Source organism: Salmo salar, chromosome 04 (genome assembly GCF_965601325.2).
Source record: "Salmo salar chromosome 04, fSalSal1, whole genome shotgun sequence".
Lineage (NCBI taxonomy): Eukaryota > Metazoa > Chordata > Actinopteri > Salmoniformes > Salmonidae > Salmo > Salmo salar.
In genome coordinates, this window is record NC_138294.1 from 29,243,341 (window position 1) to 29,265,603 (window position 22,263).

The 22,263-nt window shown below is 41.3% G+C and overlaps 2 protein-coding genes across 2 annotated transcripts; both read right to left on the reverse strand.

Moving 5' to 3' along the window:
• Positions 1 to 10,644: 10,644 nt before the first annotated feature.
• On the reverse strand, positions 10,645 to 18,827 carry LOC123742429 (uncharacterized). Its single transcript, XM_045716666.2, has 2 exons — positions 16,507 to 18,827; positions 10,645 to 11,606 (listed from the first exon to the last, which is right to left on the reverse strand). Exons 1-2 carry the CDS (start codon positions 16,598 to 16,600, stop codon positions 11,077 to 11,079), a joined length of 624 nt encoding a protein of 207 aa, XP_045572622.1. The 5' UTR covers positions 16,601 to 18,827; the 3' UTR covers positions 10,645 to 11,076.
• A 203-nt stretch (positions 18,828 to 19,030) lies between these two features.
• Positions 19,031 to 22,061, reverse strand: LOC106602549 (uncharacterized). Its single transcript, XM_014195231.3, has 2 exons — positions 21,918 to 22,061; positions 19,031 to 20,499 (listed from the first exon to the last, which is right to left on the reverse strand). Exon 2 carries the CDS (start codon positions 20,483 to 20,485, stop codon positions 19,466 to 19,468), a length of 1,020 nt encoding a protein of 339 aa, XP_014050706.1. The 5' UTR covers positions 20,486 to 20,499; positions 21,918 to 22,061; the 3' UTR covers positions 19,031 to 19,465.
• Positions 22,062 to 22,263: the final 202 nt, after the last annotated feature.

The window sequence follows — 22,263 nt, forward strand, 5'->3', positions numbered from 1 at the left end:
ACAGTATATCAAATAGCATGACAATGATTCACATCATATGGGTCAGACGGTCCTATACCACTTTGCCCAACATGTTATACCCCAGAGGCTGTAAATAAACCCTTTAAAGGTTGGTATGACTTGCATTATTATGATAGGGCTCTGAAACCCATAGCCGATTGGCTTCAGACTGAGCATTTCACCCTGGAAATGGCTGCCGACACTGAACTCAAGTTAGAGTTAAGGTTAGGGTTTATATTTCATGTCAGACTGTCCTATTGTCACGTCCTGACCAGTAGAGGGTGTAGTTGGGTCAGGATGTGTTGGCTGTCAGTTTTGTTCTTTTGTAAATTGCATAGTGTTCGTTTAATTAAATATGACGAACCCTAACTCCGCCGCATTTTGGTCCACTTCTTCCTCAGACAGCCGTTACAGAATTACCCACCAAACCAGGACCAAGCGGCGGAAGAGGAAGGAGCAGCAGGAGTACAGCGTGATGGACCAATAGTGACAGTACCCCCCCCCCCTCAAAGGTGCATACCCCGAAATGCACCTACACAAAACATAGAAAAAAAAGAAAAAAAACGACAACAAACCAAAACAAATCCCCTAAACAAAAAAAAGGGAGGGAAGGGAGGGTGGCTGCCGGTGTTAGGTTCCCTATTTTCAGAGTAAATAACTCACGGACACTAGAGAAGCTTAACCCCTGTGCGGCCTCTGTCCCGTATGCCGGACGAACATCCAGCGAAAAACTCCTATCGACATTAGCATAACGAAATTAAAAAGAAAAAAAATTCAAATATAGGACTGTCTCATATCCTTTTATAGATTCACCTCTCCTGAATCGACCCACGTCGTCCGATTTCAAAAAGGCTTTACAGGAAAAGCAAAACATTAGATTATGTTAGAGGAGTACATGGTAAAAGTAGCCACATAGCCATTTTCCGACCAACCACATGCATCACAAATAACCAAAAAACAGCTAAATGCACCACTAACCTTTTACAAACTTCATCAGATGACACACCTAGGACATCATGTTACACAATGCATGCATTCTTTTGTTCGATAAAGTTCATATTTATATATAAAAACAGCATTTTACATCGGCGCCTGACGTTGACTAACTATTTTCCCTCATGCATCCCGGGAAACAGTGCTACAATTTACTCAATTACTATTCGAAAACATTTTTAAAATGTAATATTGTCATTCTAAGATGTATAGATGAATATCTCTTGAAAGCACCTGTAATACCAGATTTAAAAATAACTTTACTGGGTAATCACACTTTGCGATAAAAGGGGATGCGATACTCAGAAAATTAGCTAGTAAATACAGCTCGGCGCCATCTTGGAACAATCGCATATCACATCTAATCTTGTATAATATTGTCAATAATCCCTTAACTTTAGTTGTCTTCATCAGAAAGCACTTCCAGAAATCCCAGGTCCACAACAAATGTATTTTCGTTCGAAAAAGACCATCCTTTATGTTCCATTAGCTTGCTGTTGTTAGCGCGTCTGAAGGCTGTATCCAAAACCATCGTCGGCCGCGGGACAGCAATTTCGAAAAAAACAAACATTTTGTCCCCCATTTAGGTTCGTTCAAACATGTCAAACGTTGTATAACATAAATCTTAAGGGCCTGTTTCAACAAGAGAGCCAATAAGATTCGAGGGGGACGATTGCATTGTGTTTCAAAACGTTTCGAAAGGAGGGGGTAGACAGGGGCGCCGGCGTCATAATGGTGATGGCCCTCCTCCTGTGACCAATTTCAACAGACTCTCATTCTGTCAGTTTCCACAGTAGAAGGCTCAAACCACTTTGTAAAGACTGGGGACATCTAGTGGAAGCAATAGGAAGTGCTCAATGAACCATAGCTCACGGTGTGATTAATAGGGAAAGATGTGAAGTTGAGTCCACAATTCAGAATTCCACTTCCTGTTTCGATCGGTCTCGGGGTTTTGACTGCCATATGAGTTCTGTTATACTCACAGACACCATTCAAACAGTTTTAGAAACTTTAGGGTGTTTTCTATCCACAAGTATTAATTATATGCATATCCTAGCTTCTGAGTTTGTGTAGTAGGCCGTTTAAAATGGGCACGAATTTTTTTCAAAATGCGCTGTGGCGCCCCCTATCCTAGGGTAAGTCCAAGAGGTTAACCAAGTTTAATTCTTCCCAAAGGGTCGATACAGCTGCATTCAGACAAAAACATGTTTCCACCACCACAAGTATATACTATATATTCCAATTTAGACACTCCTTCTTCTCTCCAATCCTTACATCTTATGGTTCGACAGGAAGAGGGTAATAGGGTAATAATCCATAATTTCTCCCTTCAGGGGATCGATCTGACCTGGCCTCAACCCCTCCTTCGCCTAATCCACAGATGTCCATCATTTTCCCCTATAGCAATTCTGTGACTTCCTCCCGTCCACCCAACACATTCCAAAGCCATCTGGCTCCTACAGATAACCATTAACTTCTGATGTAAAAACCAGTCTCTATCACTCCTTAGATACTATATTATTACTTCTGATCTATCATGTCTCTAGTATAGCAATGCTCAAAGTTTCACCAAGAATCCAACAATGGTGTGCGTGCTTGTCAGACTGATGGATAATCAGAACAGGATAGAGCACACAAAAACACTTTCAAATGTTCATAGATGACCAGCAGGGTCAACACTCTAGGGTCAGATGGCTTTCATGTTTAAGGAAGGTAAGGTTTATGGGTGGGGTGGGTTTTGGGGGCTAGTACCTTTCCGTTCACCTTCCCACCCATGGGCCAGACAACACTCAATCATAGGACTGACAGAAGTGCGAAGTCTTCAGCCTAGACTTGAAGGTTGAGACTGAGTCTGATTCTCTCACATTGGCAAACCATTCCATAAAGAGGAGCTCTGTAGGAGAAAGCATTGCCTCCAGCTACTGAAGCCCTGTTTCCAATTCATCTGATTGAATTAGCAGAAAATGATCATTATATTAACAAAAATGATGAGCAAAACACATGGAATCTAACCTGGAATGCTGTTTAGCAGCACCATCAACTCTTCCTTTGCCTCGGTTTCCTCCTCAATACTTAACCTGTTGGGGCAAGGGGGCAGTATTTTCACGGCCGGATAAAAAATGTACCCGATTTAAACTGGTTACTACTCCTGCCCAGAAACGAGAATATGCATGTAATTAGTAGATTTGGATAGAAAACACTCTGAAGATTCTAAAACTGTTTGAATGGTGTCTGTGAGTATAACAGAACTCATATGGCAGGCCAAAACCTGAGAAGATTCCATGCAGGAAGTGCCCTGTCTGACAATTTGTTGTCCTTCTGTTGTATCTCTATCAACATTACAGCATCTGTGCTGTTACGTGACACTTTCTAAGGCTTCCATTGGCTCTATAAAGCGTTCAGAAAGCGGAATGACGTGTCTCCTGTCTCTGGGCAAAGTACAGCAGCAGAGTTTGTAAGTGGCCTGCCTGGGGACAGTGAGACTGAGATGCGAATTCACGAGACTTCTCCATTTTTTTCTTTCAGTCTTTGAATGAATACAACGTTGTCCGTTTGGAATATTATTGCTATTTTACGAGAAAAATAGCATAACAATTTATTTTAAACAGCGTTTGACATGCTTCTAAGTACGGTAATGGAATATTTTGATTTTTTTTGTCACGAAATGCGCTCACGCGTTACCCTTCGGATAGTGTCCTGAACGCATGAACAAAACGCAGGTATTTGGATATAACTATGGATTATTTGGAACCAAAACAACATTTGTTGTTGAAGTAGAAGTCCTGGGAGTGCATTCTGACGAAGAACAGCAAAGGTAATCCAATTTTTCTAATAGTAATTCTGAGTTTAGGTTGCCCCAAACTTGGTGGGTGTCAAATTAGCTAGCCTGTGATGGCCGAGCTATGTACTCAGAATATTGCAAAATGTGCTTTCACCGAAAAGCTATTTTAAAATCTGACATAGCGTTTGCATAAAGGAGTACTGTACCTATAATTCTTAAAATAATTATGTATTTTGTCAGCGTTTATCATGAGTAATTTAGTAAATTCACCGGAAGTTTTCGGTGGGTATGCTAGTTCTGAACATCACATGCTAATGTAAAAAGCAGTTTTTTTATATAAATATGAACTTGATTAAACAAAACATGCATGTATTGTATAACATAATGTCCTAGGAGTGTCATCTGATGAAGATCATCAAAGGTTAGTGCTGCATTTAGCTGTGGTTTTGGTTTTTGTGACATATATGCTTGCTTTGAAAATGGCTGTGTGATTATTTTCGGCAGGGTACTCTCCTGACATAATCTACAGTTTTGCTTTCGCTGTAAAGCCTTTTTGAAATCGGACAACGTGGTTGGATTAACGAGAGTCTTATCTTTCAAATGGTGTAAAATAGTCATATGTTTGAGAAATTGAAGTTATAGCATTTTTGAGGTATTTGTATTTCGCGCCACGCGATTCCACTGGCTGTTGACTAGGGTGGGACGCTAACGGCCCACTGGCCCAGAGAGGTTAACCTCTGCCGACGGAGTTGTATTGCTGGTACTATAACGTATGAAGGTGAAGATACATTTCATAGATTGTTTAAAATCCATCAGCATTTTATTTTGAATAATACTTAACTGATTTCCAGTTATACATTTATTTATACCTTGCTTCTTCCTGACCCTGGCTGCGTAGTAGAGGAGGGCATCGGTGAGGGTGTCATCTCTTTTGTGATCTTCCCTAATTTTCTAAGGTAGGACCACAACCTCTCCATCTGTTCTCTGTCAGCAAGCCCACTGCCAGTCACATACCTGGTACCATCATTGACCTGAAATGTAAAGTACAATTAGAAACCATAATGAGCATTACAATGGGTGATGATGATTAATTAAAGGACAAATTACAACTAGCTGTTTCATAATACTGTTAGGGCAACTGTCTGCAACTAAAAGTAATTGATGTTTAACAGAATAAATTATAAAGAAAATAATGTATTTATTACCTGACAGTCAGCATCATGGGCATAGGCATGAAAGGCTGGCATTGTAAATGTGGTGTCCACCATCAGATTGGGACTGTTTTTCTAAATGTCAAAATAATTGAGTGTAGGAGCAGTTATTTGTGAACTTTTGTGTAAAATATAACTTTTGATTACAAAGCAGGTATGGAGCAATCCGTTTCAAGCCATTCATTAAACCATATCAAGTGATTCATGAATCTCTTACTACAGCATAGTGGTTAAATATTAAATGCATTATCTAATGTACTGTAATAGCTAACATATGTTGATCTATCAATTTGACCTGTAAATGAGGCTTCAGCTGGCATGCAATGTCATAGTGAAGAAACGTTGTGATGTTTGGTCCCTGCATTGCTTTCAGGTCCACCAGCAGGAACATTTGCAAGCCTGAAATGACAGTTCAACATCAGTCATCGTAGCCAATGTTATATATAACTAAAATACATCAGTTATACATCTGAAGCCTCCCATCCATTCATCCATCAACATACTTCTTTCCTCGCTTCAGGTTCAGGAACTTCAGCAGATGCCTGTGCCTGCAAGCCATCCCAAACACACCAGTTATGTCCAGTTTCTGGGTTTTGGATCGCAGCACATCACCGGCTTGAAATCCTGGGCACCCCTGTAAAATGAAGTGAAAAAATAATGATTGAAAAAAGTCACATTCACTAATAAGTTCATGTTTCATCTAACCTGTTCCAACTTCCCCACAAAAAAATATGGACAGAATACTCCAATGCTAGAGTTGCATCACCAAGGCTTCTCCTGATTTCAATCAAACCTTTAACTTCTCCAACATTAGCCCAGCTGTTGGTTATACACACAAACACATGTCACACAAGTCACACAGAAGAGGGCTCGTGAAACTAACTGATTGTGAGATACATCCCATTCTTCAAAATCCAGTATACCTCAGTTGGTGTGTCTGATGCTCCTCCTACAAAGCAGTTGACTTTGTCTTGGTCACAAAAGAACCGCCCAGCATGTTTGGGACCCTTAATGTTGGTCCCAGACAATCTTTTTTGGGGAAAGCCCAAATAGGGCATCAGCGGCAATAATTTGATGACTGTTTTCCTTTAAGATAAAAATGCAAATAATTAATTAAACACAATTATTAGGGATACAGGGAATGGACATTTGCAAGGGTATTACTTAAACCCTTGTGCTCATTGGGAAACATATGTCATTTACCCTGTAGTTTCTTCGTGAATGTATCTGTTATCGGTAGTATCCACTAAGCAGATGATTGGTCCACCTAGCTTTACCAGAGCCTCGTTATCCCACATGTTGTGGATCCAGACAAGCCTTCATGGCAAACGTAGCGGCCTGGGTGGCTAAGTCACCCACAAAACTTTGCCCTGTCTGTCAATCCCGTACTTTACCTGTTTCCACCTCCCATGACTTGGGCGAAGGGTTGTTTTTTTGAGGCTTGCAAATCGTATTACTGCATAACTTTACTACTGTTTGGCAAGGCAATGATAAAAGATATATGAGAAAGACAACTAAGGTTGGATATATTACCCCTCATCAATGATGAACAACACTGAATGCAAAAAAGAGTCCTAGCTTACTGAGACTTTATAGCTGTTCCTTAAATGTTATCATTGACATACCTGTGGACAGAGAGGACACTTTGTGCCAACTTCCTGACAGTCTCTCGTTCAAACTGCCAGTGTTTGAACTCCTCAAATGACTAATTTGTGAGCTTCCAGTAGAGCTCAACTGTCTGTAGAGAGATTTTGTTTTGAACTACTCACACTGCACAAAAGACACTTGTTTTATTTCCAATTTCAAATACAATAACTACCTTCCAGCATGCATTGGATTCATGGATAGCGAAGGTAATCCCCCTCAAATACATCCCACACTACAGGTGCGGGGCTGCAAACTACAAATTCCAGAAAATGATGTCATGGCTTTAGAAGCTTCTGATAGGCTAATTGACATCATTTGAGTCAATTGGAGGTGTACCTGTGGAAGTATTTCAAGGCCTACCTTCAAACTCTTTGCTTGACATCATGGGAAAATCAAAATAAATCAGCCAAGACTTCAGAAACAAATTAGAGACCTCCACAAGCCTGGTTCATCCTTGGGAGCAATTTCCAAACGCCTGAAGGTACCACGTTCATCTGTACAAACAGTGGTAAGCAAGTATAAACACCATGGGACCACGCAGCCGTCATACCACTCAGGAAGGAGACGCCTTCTGTCTCCTAGAGATGAACGTGCTTTGGTGCGAAAAGTGCAAATCAATCCCAGAACAACAGCAAAGGACCTTGTGAAGATGCTCTTTGGCATAATGACCATCATTATGTTAGGAGGAAAAAAGGGGGGCATGGGGGTGGCAGCATCATGTTGTGGGGGTGATTTGCAGCAGAAGGGACTGATGCACTTCACAAAATAGATGGCATCATGAGGAAAGAAAATTATGTGGATATATTGAAGCAACATTTCAAGACATCAGTCAGGAAGTTAAAGCTTGGTTGCAAATGGGTCTTCCAAATGGACAATGACCCCAAGCATACTTCCAAAGTTGTGGCAAAATGGCTTAAGGACAACAAAGTCAAGGTATTGGAGTGGCCATCACAAAGCCCTGACCTCAATCCCATAGAAAATTTGTGGGCAGAACTGAAAAGCGTGTGTGAGCAAGAAGGCCTACAAACCTGACTCAGTTACACCAGCTCTGTCAGGAGGAATGGGCCAAAATTCACCCAACTTATTGTGGGAAGCTTGTGGAAGGCTTCCCTGAAATGTTTGACCCAAGTTAAACAATTTAAAGGCAATGCTACCAAATACTAATTGAGTGTATGTAAACTTCTGACCCACTGGGAATGTGATGATATGAATAAAAGCTGAAATAAATCATTCTCTCTACTGTTATTCTGACATTTCACATTCTTAAAATAAAGTGGTGATCCTAAATGACCTAAGACAGGGAATTTTTCTCTCTGATTAATTGTCAGGAATTGTGAAAAACTGAGTTTAATTTTATTTGGCAAACGTGTATGTACACTTCTGACTTCAACTGTAGATAACTACAGTATACTAAGTACAATACAGTACAGTAGTTGCCATAGCAGCAAAGAGCCAATTCAGTTTTCATCAACAGTCGTATGGCTTGGAGGGAGAAACCTTTAGCCAGAAGTTGACAGGTTTGTTGACATAACATAAAATACATTACCTTCCATAACTCCAACTGGTGGACAATGTTAAGGGTGCTGTTTGTTCTCACAGCACGTGGCACAGAAATATTTATCTGAGCCACAATCGAATATAGGGAATCTAAAGACAGTTATGGGTAGGAAGTTGTGCTTCTCATGGACATTAAGTAGTCTGAAATGCCTTCAGAGACAGGTGATGACACATCTTTGGGCTTCAACAAGCATGGGACAGGAACATTTTAGGCATCTTGGCAAATGGATGATTATTGTTGGAAATGTTATAAGGTACCATGTAATACTTCTCTAGTCCAGTGGTTCTCAACCTTTTTTGGTCATTGTAGGCCCAATCACATCTTGCTCTGCCCATAGTGCCCCCAAAGCACGCCTTCATATGCATTTTAAATGTAGGCATATCATATGAAATTAGTCTTTGTAAGTACCCACATTGGATATTGGTTCCTGCTTATAAGAATGGTGTAAGCATTGGCTAGAGAGAGTTTAAATCCATGCGAGAAAGTTTACTATTGCATACTTCAGGAAAAATATGTGTCACATCCTGACCAGTTAAAGGGGTTGTTTGTTATTGTAGTTTCGGGGTTTTTGGTGTATGTTCTATATTTTCTATTTCTATGTTGGGGTTTTGGCCCGACCTCCAATTAGAGGCAGCTGGTTGTCGTTGCTTCTAATTGGAGGCCATATTTAAGTGGGTTGGTTTTCTTTTGTGTTTGTGGGTGGTTGTTCCTTGTATAGTCCTTGTATAGTCTGATCACCTTACGGGACTGTTTTCGTCGTTAGTTTTTGTTGGTTTTTTCCTTCTAATAAAAAGAAGATGTTCACTATACCTGCTGCAGTTTGGTCCACTCCTGTCACGTCCTGACCAGTAGAGGGTGTAGTTGGGTCAGGACGTGGCAGAAGGGAGTGTGTGTGTTTTATTGTTTCATTGATTTTGGCCGTGTGACTTCCAATCAGGCACAGCTGTAGAGGGTTGTGGTTGATTGGGAGTCACACATAAGTTGCCTACGTTTCCTTTGTGTTTCGTGGGTAATTGTGCTTGTTATTGTGGTTGCACCTGACAGGACTGTGTTGGCTGTCAGTTTTTTTTGGGGTGAATTGCATAGTGTTCGTGTATTAAATATGACGAACCCTAACTCCGCCGCATTTTGGTCCACTTCTTCCTCAGACAGCCGTTACAACTCCTTACGACGACCGTTACAATATGGAGATTTAAGACAGAGACAGGAGATGCAGCCCCCCCCCCCCAAAAAAAAAGGAGACGCAGCCAAAGAAATTAGACATAGCCTAACACTGAAAACAGGAAATGACACCATGACATGGTTCCCAGGAAATTTGGGCCGAAAAGACTGCTAATGCAAAATTGCAAATCCTTTTAAATTGATTACATATTCAGATCGAAATGTGCTGAATAAATGTTCTCCCCTACTATGGGTTATATTAGCAGGCTATCCAGGGGTAAAAACATTTATAATCCAGTACATTAGCTTTGTAAATCATATTTTTTTAAATAATGTGATTGCGTACCTTTGACGAAGGGAAAGGACATCAGAAGATCTTCTAGTTTTAGTTACTACACATTAAATATGGTAATTGCCTCCACCAACGTTTACGGGGTGTATAACAGCCATGGTTGAGGCTTTTTGTTTACTCGGGAATTACCATATAAAACGTTGATTTGAAACTTCTGACTAACTAGTGGGTCAGGCGGCACTCCACTGTCTGATTCATATCGCGTGATTTGTGATGATTGTTCTCGATTATATCGGCTGATTGGTTTTGTATGCGGTGAAGTTGAACATGTGCTCTTTGAGGAAAATTTTTAAATTAGGTTACACTACTCAAAAGGCACCTAATTGCTGTAATGACCCAGGTTTCAGAGAAATGAATATGAGATGAATTTACTTTTGTAAAACATTATTCTATGTAAATACAGTTGTATTTGATTTGAATAATGATATAATGGTCAAACAGTACATGGCACGACTTCTGCCGAAGTCGATGCCTCTCCTTGTTCGGGCGGTGTTTGGCGGTGGACGTCGCCGGTCTTCTAGCCATCGCTGATCAATTTTTCATTTTCCATTTGTTTTGTCTTGTTTTCCCACACACGTGGTTCTCATTTCCCTCATTATGTGTTGTGTATTTAACCCTCTGTTCCCCCCATGTCTTTGTGTGGTATTGTTTATTGTAAGTGCATGCGCACATATGTGTGACTGGTGTGCGTCGGGTTATTGTACCCATATATCGTATTTTCTTATGCCGTTGGTTTTTACTATTAAACTGCTCCGGCTATTTACCAAGTTCTGCTCTCCTGCGTCTGACTTTCCTGCCACCAGTTACGCACACCTTACAGTACAGTACAGGCTGTTGTTCAAAGTGTTGATGTGGTGAGACTGATGTTATTGATACATTCAACATTTTGTACTAAACATTTTAAATAAAAAACAACTAATTAACTAATCATGTCCTTTATTAGAAACATACACACACACACACACACACACACACTTACACACGTATGCCGTGTTCATGTGCTAGTCAGAACTAGGAAACTCAGACATTTCTGACTTGCTAATTGGTTGAACGCGGCACATATATAATAACAGTTTCCTAGTTCCGACTAGTGTGGCAATAAATATTGCAGGTGAAATTGTTGGGGAAAAATAACAAAAAAATGTGGCAAGATGTGAAACATCTGAAAACAAGGCCCTTTATCTAAATAAAAACATTAACAATTTCCTACAACACATAATGGATGGGGAATATCGAAGACATGACCTCATATATGCCTAGTATACATTTGTAAGAAAATAAATATTTCACTTTGACCATAAGAAATTAGGTTAAAAAAATTATGATGTGTACGATGCCTCTGTCTATATGCCCTTGGCCAGGGGGGAAAGTCTTAAGAGTATCCAGTCTGCTCCAGGAGTTCATCCAGCTCCAGATTACGGATGATACTGATCAGCCCCTTACTGATGCGATAGGTGTGCTGGGGGTCAAAAGCACCTCTGTAATGATCATGTTGGGTCACGTAGATCTTGTCCAACACCAGGTCTGACTTGAGGCTAATGATAATTCGGTCTATGTTGCTGTCGTCATTTTGTCTTGTGTGGTTTTCGCTGACATAATCCGGCATGTTCTTAGATCGTGGGCCTTTCAGATTTCCCACTTGGTAGTACGGTAAACCCTGGTCTCGTAGCAGTTGGTTACGTTGGCCATCATGCTCCACTATGTTGTCAAAGAAGCGGTGAAAGCCAAACACCTTCTTCTTGGGGTTTCGCACTGTCACCATTTCACCCTTTATGTTGATTTTGACGTAGTCATGGGCGAACCAGTGAAGGAGATGAAGGCCGTGTCTAGGCCGGGGTCTACCAAAGCCAGACGTTTGGAGGTGATCAATTTCTTTCAGTGTCTTCATGGTTATAATATACTCTAGAAAAGAGGGGGGGCAAGGTGGAAAGATGGAGGGAGAGAGAAAGAGAGAATAAGAGTGGCTTTTCTTATCAAAAACTATGAGCGAAACATTTATTTAACTGTCTGGACCTATAGAAAGAGGACACACACTTTTCTGTCATTGTCTCTATGGAGAAAATGGTTTGCATCCTCTTCTCAACATGACAGAAACACACACTAACTAGAGGTGGACTTCACCCTTATGGTTCTTTTGCTGTTCTGCCTATCTGCCCTTCCATGGAAATCTGAACAATAAAAGGGATATAATCAAATGTGTGGGCAACGGCATGACAGTCAAATTTCATCTGGCCCTTAAAACTAGAGGAGTAGTATAATTTCTCTGGACCATGCATCCAGGAGGGTACCGGCACAGGTGCTCATGCCTGAAGGCAGCATGCCCACCGGGTTAGTGAATGGTGGGTACCCCAAGTCAGGTGGCTGAGACCCTAGCAGGGCGGGAGGCCTAGGGCCTGACAAGGCAGGTGACTCATAGCCAGCTAATACTAAGGGTACAAACTGCTGGAGACTTGGAGCCTAACTGGGCATGAGACATATAGTAGGGCCTAGGACTAGAACAGGACACTACGGGCAGACTGAAGGTGTGGGCTGCAAATATACTGAGGGACTGTGGACCTATGGAACAGGTAGCCTAGTAACTGGACAGAAGACAATTCGATAGGGTGAGATGGTTTTCATCATCGATGGCAGATCAGTATTGGGGTTATGGTAATCTGAGGCTAGATCTGTGGGTAATGTGAATGTATCCCAGTTGGGTTACTATTTATTAATCCACATAAAATTATAAATAAAAATCCTAATACAAAATCCCCTCTCCCTTTCATATTTTAGCCGTCGTTAAAAAGGTGATCACGTGATCAACCTTCTTAGCCTGAATTGTGATGTCCTCAAGAGGACTGCCAAGGAATTTGCATTTCAATACAGACTTCACCGCTAGCAGAAAATGTTATATGTACTATAATACATGGTGAGAGTGTAGTTCTAGTGTTTTTTGCAACAACCTTCCCTGAGAATGTTGCAGGATAGTTGCTTGGCTTTGGAACATTTAAGGAACTTCACACAAAAAGCGAGGTAGGCTTACTTTAAAAACAATTTTATTCAAAGGTGGCTACTGTTCATTATTGGAAAGAAAACATTAAGGCCATTCATTGCCTACATTGCCTACGTTCAGCCACGGAGTTGTGGCTGGACAACAACAACATCAACAAACAGCTGGCTGGTTATAAGATGGACCGGCAGGATAGAACAGTGACGTCTGGTAAAGCAAAGGGCGGCGGTCTATGTATTGTTGACAACAACAGCTGGTGCACGATATCTAAGGAAGTCTCGAGCTACTGCTCACCTGAGGTAGAGTTTCTCATGATAAGCTGCAGACCACACTATCTACCTAGAGAGTTTTCATCTGTGTTCTTTGTAGCTGTTTACATACCACCACAGTCAGAGGCTGGCACTAAGATAGCATTGAATGAGCTGTATTCCGCCATAAGCAAACAAGAAAAAGCTCACCCAGAGGCGGCGCTCCTCTTAGCCGGGGACCTAAATGCAGGCAAACTTAAATCAGTTTTACCAAATTTATATCAGCATGTTAAATGTGCAACCAGAGGGAACATAACTCAACTATACTCCACACACAGACGCCCTCCATTTGGCAACTCTGACCATAATTCCATCCTCCTGATTCATGCTTACAAGCAAAAATTAAAGCAGGAAGCAACAGTGACTAGATCAATTAAAAAGTGGTCAGATGAAGCAGATGCTAAGCTACACGACTGTTTTGCTAGCACAGACCGGAATATAATATATATTCCTCCAATGGCATTGAGGAGTACACCACATCTGTCATTGGCTTCAACAAAAAAGTGCATCGATGACGTCGTCCCCACAGTGATCCTACGTACATACCCCAACCAGAAGCCATGGATTACAGGCAACATCCGCACTGAGCTAAAGGCTAGAGCTGCCGCTTTCAAGGAGCGGGACTCTAACCCGGAAGCTTATAAGAAATTCCGCTATGCCCTCCGACAAACCATCAAACAGGCAAAGCATCAATACAGGACTAAGATCGAGTCCTACTACACCGGCTCTGATGCTCGTTGGATGCAGGGCATGCAAACCATTACAGACTACAAAGGGAAGCACAGCCGAGAGCTGCCCAGTAACACAAGCCTACCAGACGAGATAAATTACTTCTATGCTCGCTTCGAGGCAAATAACACTGAAAAATGCATGATAGGACCAGCTGTTCCGGAAGACTGTGTGATCACGCTCTCTGCATCTGATGTAAGATCTTTAGACAGGTCAACATTCACAAGGCCGCAGGGCCAGACGGATTACCAGGACGTGTACTGCGAGCATGCGCTGACCAACTAGCCAGTGTCTTCACTGGCATTTTCAACCTCTCCCTGTCCGAGTCTGTAATACCAACATGTTTTAAGCAGACCACCATAGTGCCTGTGCCCAATAACACTGAGGTAACCTGTCTAAATTACTACCGACCCGTAGCACTCACGTCTGTAGCCATGAAGTGCTTTGAAAGGCTTGTCATGGCTCACATCAACACCATTATCCCAGAAACCCTAGACATTTACGTCATTTGGGCAGACGCTCTTATCCAGAGCAACTTACAGTAGTGAATGCATACATTTCATGCATTTAAAATGTTTTTTTTTTTTTGTACTGGTCCCCCGTGGGAATCGAACCCACAACCCTGGCGTTGCACACACCATGCTCTACCAACTGAGCCACAGGGAAGACCCACTCCAATTTGCATACCGCCCCAACAGATCCACAGATGACGCAGTCTCTATTGCACTCCACACTGCCCTTTCCCACCTGGACAAATGGAACATCTACAGTTGCAGTCGGAAGTTTACATACACTTAGGTTGGAGTCATTAAAACTCATTATTCAACCACTCCACAAATTTCTTGTTAACAAACTATAGTTTTGGCAAGTCAGTTAGGACATCTACTTTGTGCATGCACAAGTAGTTTTTCCAACAATTGTTTACAGACAGATTATTTCACTTATAATTCAATGTATCACAATTCCAGTGGGTCAGAAGTTTACATACACTAAATTGACTGTGCCTTTAAAGAGCTTGGAAAATTCCAGAAAATTATGTCATGGCTTTAGAAGCTTCTGATAGGCTAATTGACATCATTTGAGTCAATTGGAGGTGTCCCTGTGAATGTATTTCAAGGCCTACCTTCAAACACAGTGCCTCTTTGCTTGTTATCATGGGAAAATCAAAGGAAATCATCAAAGACCTCAGAAAAAAAAGTTGTAGACCTCTACAAGTCTGGTTCATCCTTGGGAGCAATTTCCAAATGCCTGAAGGTACCACGTTCATCTGTACAAACAATAGTACGCACGTATAAACACCATGGGACCATATAGCCGTCATACCGCTCAGGAAGGTGACGCGTTCTGTCTCCTAGAGATGAACGTACTTTGGTGCGAAAAGTGCAAATCAATCCCAGAACAACAGCAAAGGAGTTTGTGAAGATGCTGTTTGGTATAATGACCATCGTTATGTTAGGAGAAAAAAGAGGGAGCATGGGGGTGGCAGCATCATGTTGTGGGGGTGATTTGCTGCAGAAGGGACTGATGCACTTCACAAAATAGATGACATCATGAGGAAAGAAAATTATATGGATATATTGAAGCAACATTTCAAGACATCAGTCAGGAAGTTAAAGCTTGGTTGCAAATGGGTCTTCCAAATGGACAATAACCCCAAGCATACTTCCAAAGTTTTGGCAAAATGGCTTAAGGACAACAAAGTCAAGGTATTAGAGTGGCCATCACAAAGCCCTGACCTCAATCCCATAGAAAATTTGTGGGCAGAACTGAAAAGCGTGTGTGAGCAAGAAGGCCTACAAACCTGACTCAGTTACACCAGCTCTGTCAGGAGGAATGGGCCAAAATTCATCCAACCTATTGTGGGAAGCTTGTGACAGGCTACCCGAAATGTTTGACCCAAGTTAAACAATTTAAAGGCAATGCTACCAAATACTAATTGAGTGTATGTAAACTTCTGACCCACTGGGAATGTGATAATATAAATAAAAGCTGAAATAAATCATTCTCTCTACTATTATTCTGACATTTCACATTCTTAAAATAAAGTGGTGATCCTAAATGACCTAAGACAGGGAATTTTTTCTCTGATTAATTGTCAGGAATTGTGAAAAACTGAGTTTAATTTTATTTGGCAAAGGTGTATGTACACTTCTGACTTCAACTGTAGATAACTACAGTATACTAAGTACAATACAGTACAGTAGTTGCCATAGCAGCAAAGAGCCAATTCAGTTTTCATCAACAGTCGTATGGCTTGGAGGGAGAAACTGTCTCTGAGCATGGTGCTGCTACACTTGATGCTCTGATACAGTTTACAAGATGGTAAAAGAGCCAGATGTCTTATTTTGCCACACTTACCTTACCGCTGCAGGGAACTCTAACGTTTATAGAAACTGAACTGTATCTACATGATCAACATTTTTGACTGGGAAGCATTTGTTTTTAGCCAGAAGTTGACAGGTTTGTTGACATAACATAAAATACATTACCTTCCATAACTCCAACTGGTGGACAATGTTAAGGGTGCTGTTTGTTCTCACAGCACATGTGACACAGAAATATTTATCTGAGCCACAATCCCCCACAGCGACATAGCAGCTCAACCTCCTCCAAAACTATTTTTATACTGGTGGAAGAGGTGCGTCACTACAACTGGGCACAACTTCTGCTGCAGAGGGAACCGGCTCTGCTCCCTAGAGAGTAGTGACAATTGTTACTGAGTGGACTATCCTGGTTAAATTAAGTTGAACAGAACTGAACAGAGCAACTTTCTCACCGATCCAAGTTGGTGGCAAGGGTGTACGTGCTATCACGCCTCTAGTCAGGTCTCTGTAAACCAACGTGGCTATTTTTCTTCTGAAAGATGGCATCTGTAAAGAAAAACAAGACAATGACAACTAAGTTTGTTTATTCTAAATGAAGATATACTATTAATTACATTTAAATGATCTGATACATAGGACACATGATTATCTACTGTATCATAATGCATGACTAGTGGAGTTACTTTGCTTACACTCAAATATTTTCTTATAGGGAATCTAAAGACGGGTAGGAAGATGTGCTTCGCATGGACATTAAGTACCGTAATTTCCGGACTATTAAGCGCACCTGAATATAAGCCACACCCACTGAATAAAAAAAAAAAAATTATTTAGAACATAAATAAGCCGCACATGTCTATAAGCCGCAGGTGCCTACCGGTACATTGAAACAAATGAACTTTACACAGGCTTTAACGAAACAGGGCTTGTAACAAAAATAAATAGGCTTTAACGAAACATGGCTTGTCACAAAAATAAATGGGCTTTAACGAAACACGGCTCGTAACAAAAATAAATAGGCTTTAACGAAACACGGCTTGTAACAAAAAATACAAAATTAGCAGTAAACAGTAGCCTACCAACAAAGTCATTGGTCACCATCTTCCTTCTCCTGTGCACTGAAACCATCTCCTTCGGTGTCGGAGTTGAATAGCCTCTGAATTGCTTCATCCGATATTGGATCGTTTTCATTGTCGCTCTCGTCACTTTCATCCGGAGGCAAATCCCCCGCTGAGCCCTCTTCAACACGCAGCATTCCAGCCTTTCGAAACCCGTTGATGATAGTGGATTTTTTTACAATGCTCCACGCTGTCAGGACCCACTGGCAGACTTGACCATAAGTTGCTCTTCGCATGCGGCCCGTTTTAGTGAAGGATTTCTCCCCACTTGTCATCCAAGCCTCCCGCTGAACACGGAGCGCCACCTTAAATGCACGATTTACACTGATGTCGAGTGGCTGCAAATACTTTGTTGTACCCCCAGGAATCAGGGTGACAAAATGACTACCGTAATCAGAATGATGGGAAGTTTGAGAGCGCTCGATTTAATCTAAACAGTAAACAAAAATAGTTGTTTGACCTTAACCCATTCGGCAATTTCATTGGTCTAATGAAAGCTTCATGCCGCCCAAAATCTGAGCACGTCACAGAATGTGTTTTTTTTGGGAAAAAAATTTGAAAGCGGGAAAAATTCATATATTAGCCGCGTCATTGTTTAAGCCGCGACGTTCAAAGCCTGGGAAAAAAGTTGCGGCTTATAGTCCGGAAATTACGGTAGTCTGAAATGCCTCCAGAGACAGGCGATGACACATCTTTGGGCTTCAACAAGCATGGGACAGGAACATTTTGGCATCTTGGCAAATGGATGATTATTGTTGGAATTGTTATAATGTACCATCTATTACTTGTGTAATACCCTTGTTTTAACCAGGTATTGAGTTTATTTGTTATAATTAATTGGTTATATATTTAAAAGATGATTGAATTGCTCCTAAACTGTAATGTTGTTAATGCATTATGCTTTTGAAGAAATAATTATTTAATGTATAAGTGAATAGTCTGGTTTACTTTTAAGTTTAAGTTTTGACCAATAAGGTCGTTTGTTAATAAGTTGTGGCCAATGGGAGTTGACCTGGTTAACGGGAGGCCTGGGAAAAAAGAGAGGGAAAAAGACGTTGATGAAAGGATGGACGTTTTACCTCAGGACTGTTGGTAAAGAAAAATTATAAAAGAAGACGACAGAACTAGAACAAAACCCATACCTACTAAGACATGAAGGGAAATACATATTTTATTTTATAAAAGAGTTATAATTTTGTTTAAACTTAGTAAAGCCTGAAGCTATCGTCTCGTCGTGGAGCTATTTGCCAGCCTAGAGATTAGCCAAGCATCGAGTGACACCGGGAGACAATTGCTTGGGAAGCTTAACATGCTGTTGAGAGACTCTGCATAAGTTAATATTGTGAGAGTCATATTCGAGCCTGGTGAGAGGGTTACCCTTGCCTAGTCCAGTGGTTCTCAGACTTTTTTGGTCATTTGGCCCAATGACATCTTGCTCTGCCCATAGTGCCCCCAAAGCACGCCTTCACGTTGATTTGAAACTTCTGACTAACTAGTGGGTCAGGCGTCGCTCCACTGTCTGATTCATATCGCGTGATTTCTGATGATTGTTCTCGATTATATCGACTGATTGGTTTTGTATGCGGTGAAGAGGAAAAATGTAAAATGATATTACACTACTCAAAAGGCACCTAATTGCTGTAATGACCCAGGTTTCAGAGACATTTGATTATTAGATGAGATTAATTTACTTTTGTAAAACATTATTCTATGTAAATAAAGTTCTATTTGATTTGAATAACGATATAATGGTCAAACAGTACAGTACAGGCTGTTGTTCAAAGTGTTGATGTGGTGAGACTGATGTTATTGATACATTCAACATTTTGTACTAAACATTTAAATAAAAAACAACTAATTAAGTAATCATGTCCTTTATTTGAAACAAACACACACACACTTTCACACGCATGCCGTGTTCATGTGCTAGTCGGACCTAGGAAACTCAGACATTTCTAACTTGCTAATTGGTTGAACGCGGCACATGTATAATAACAGTTTCCTAGTTCCGACTACTGTGGCAATAAATATTGCAGGTGAAATTGTTGGTGAAAAATAGCAAAACACGTGGTAGGATGTGAAACATCTGAAAACAAGGCCCTTTATCTAAATAAAAACATTCACAATTTCCTACATAATGGATGGGGAATATCGAAGACATGATGTCATACCCATGCCTAGTATACATTTGTAAGAAAATAAATATTTCACTTTGACCATAAGAAATTAGGTAAAAAAAATAATTATGTGTACGATGCCTCTGTCTATATGCCCTTGGCCAGGGGGGAAAGTCTTAAGAGTATCCAGTCTGCTCCAGGAGTTCATCCAGCTCCAGATTACGGATGATACTGATCAACCCCTTACTGATGCGATAGGTGTGCTGGGGGTCAAAAGCACCTCTGTGATGATCATGTTGGGTCACGTAGATTCTGTCCAATACACGGTCTGACTGCATGCTGATGATGATCCGGTCTATGTTGCTGTCGTCATCGTGTCCCGTGTGGTTTTTGCGGACATAACGTGGTAGGTTCCTAGACCCAGGGGCATTCAGATTGCCCACTTCGTAGTATGGTAAACCATGGTCTGGTAGCAGTTGGTTACACTGGCCATCATGCTCCTCTATCTTGTCAAAGAATTGGTGGAAGCCAAACACCTTCTTCTCAGGGTTGCACACTGTCAACATTTCACCCATTTTGTTGAATTTGACGTAGTTGTGGGCGAACCAGTAAAGGAGATGAAGACCGTGTCTAGGTCGGGGTGTCCCAAAGCCAGATGACTGGAGGTGTCTCATTTCATTAAGTGTGGCCATGGAGGAAGGACAAGGAAGTGAGTATCCAGTCTGCTCCAGGAGCTCATCCAGCTCCAGATTACGGATGATACTGATCAACCCCTTACTGATGCGATAGGTGCGCTGGGGGTCAAAAGCACCTCTGTGATGATCATGTTGGGTCACGTAGATCCTGTCCAATACACGGTCTGACTGGAGGCTGATGATGATCCGGTCTATGTTGTTGTCGTCATTGTGTTCTGTGTGGTTTTTGCGAACATCACGCGGTAGGTTCTCAGAACCAGGGGCATTCAGATTGCCCACTTGGTAGCACGGTAAGTCCTGGTCTGGAAGCAGTTGGGTGTCGAAGAAGCGGTGGAAGCCGAACGCCTTCTTCTTAGGGTTGCGCACTGTCACCATCTCGCTGTCGTTGTTGAATGTGACATAGTCGTTGGAGAACCAGTGAAGGAGTTGAAGGCCGTGTCTGGGTAGGGGTCTACCAAAGCCTGACGATTGGAGATGATCAATTTCGTTCAGTGTCTCCATGGTTATGATTTACTCTAGAAAGGAGGGAGGGCAAGGTAGAAAAGGTGGAAAGATGGAGAGGGAAAGAGAGAATAAGAGTGGGTTTGCTTGTCAAAGAGTATGAGCAAAACATTTATTTAACTGTTCCAAGTGAAAGAGGACACACACTTTTCTGTCATTGTCTCTACAGAGTGGTCATTGAGAAAATGGTTTGCATCCTCTTCTCAACACGACAGAAACACACACCACTAACTAGAGGTGGACTTCACCCTCATGGTATCTTTGCTGTTCTGCCTATGTGCCCTTCCATGTAAATCTGAACAATAAAAGGGATATAATCAAAGGTGTCTGCAAAGGGAGGACAGTCAAGTTGCACCTGACTATAAAACTAGAGGAGCAGCATAATTTCTCGTGAACATGCATAGATGCCAGGAGGGTACCGGCTTAGGTGTACATGCCTGAAGGCAGCAGGCCCACCGGATCAGGAAATGGTGGGTACACCAAGTCAGGTGGTTGAGACCCTAGCAGGACAGGAGGCCTAGGACCTCACAAGGCAGGGGACTCATAGCCAGCTACTACTAAGGCCACAAACTGCTGGAGACTTGGAGCCTAACTGGGCATGAGACATACAGTAGGGCCTAGGACTAGAACAGGACACTACGGGATCTGTTTCAAGTTTTAATGTCACATGCACAAGTACAGTGAAATGCCTTGCTAACTGTCTTCAAATCGAACGAGGGACTGTGGACCTATGGAACAGGTAGCCTAGTAACTGGACAGAAGCCAATCTGATAGGGTGAGATGTTTTTCATCATCGATTGCAGATCAGTATTGGGGTTATGGTAATCTGAGGCTAGATCTGTGGGTAATGTGAATGTATCCCAGTTGGGTTACTATTTATTAATCCACGTATAATTATAAATAAAAGTCCTAATACAAAATCCCCTCTCCCTTTCATATTTTAGCCGTAATTAAACAGGTGATCACGTGATCAACCTTCTCAGCCTGAAATGTGATGTCCTCAAGAGGAATTTGCATTTCAATACAGACTTCTCAGCTTGCACAAAATGTTCTTAGAACAACAAAACGTGGCGAGAGTGTTGTTGTCCTATGGTTATTTTGCAAACATCCTTCCCTGGGAATGTTGAAGGATAGTGGCTTGGCTTTGGTACATTCTCAGCACATTTAAGGAACTTAACAAAAAAAGCTGGGTAGGTGTACTTGTAAAACAATTCGAAAACATTTAGGCCTACATTGTTGTCTTCAATCAGTCAAGCCTCATTGCAAGATACCGTCTTTGAGCCAACCTTGAACGTCTTGTCCAACTAGGCTAATAAAACAACCAAAACTTTCTGTAACCAACCAGCTTACTTCCTTATGGCCATCATTATCCAGAAGACAGGTTTACAATTGTACATTGATGCCAAATAAATAATTCAAATTGACCACTTACCTATTTTGAATCAAGTATATTCAATGTTCATGAACTGGTAATATGCTAGGCTGCCATGGAGTTACAATTGTATAGCAATAGTTTCACTTTTAGCCTGCCCAGTTGTTTATATGCAGAATGTAGACGTGTCCTAACCACTCCCCAAAGTTCCAAGGGCAGAAAGCCAAGGCTATTTAACACTATAATGTCCTAATATTATTTTGTAAACATTTTTTTGTTGTTGCCGACTCTCAACTAAAATCACAGTTTATCAGTATGCTTAGTAACACAATATACAAACTCCAATTAGTTAATTGGATCTGAAAATAATTTCAATACATGAATTGAAATGGCTTGCGTTCAACTG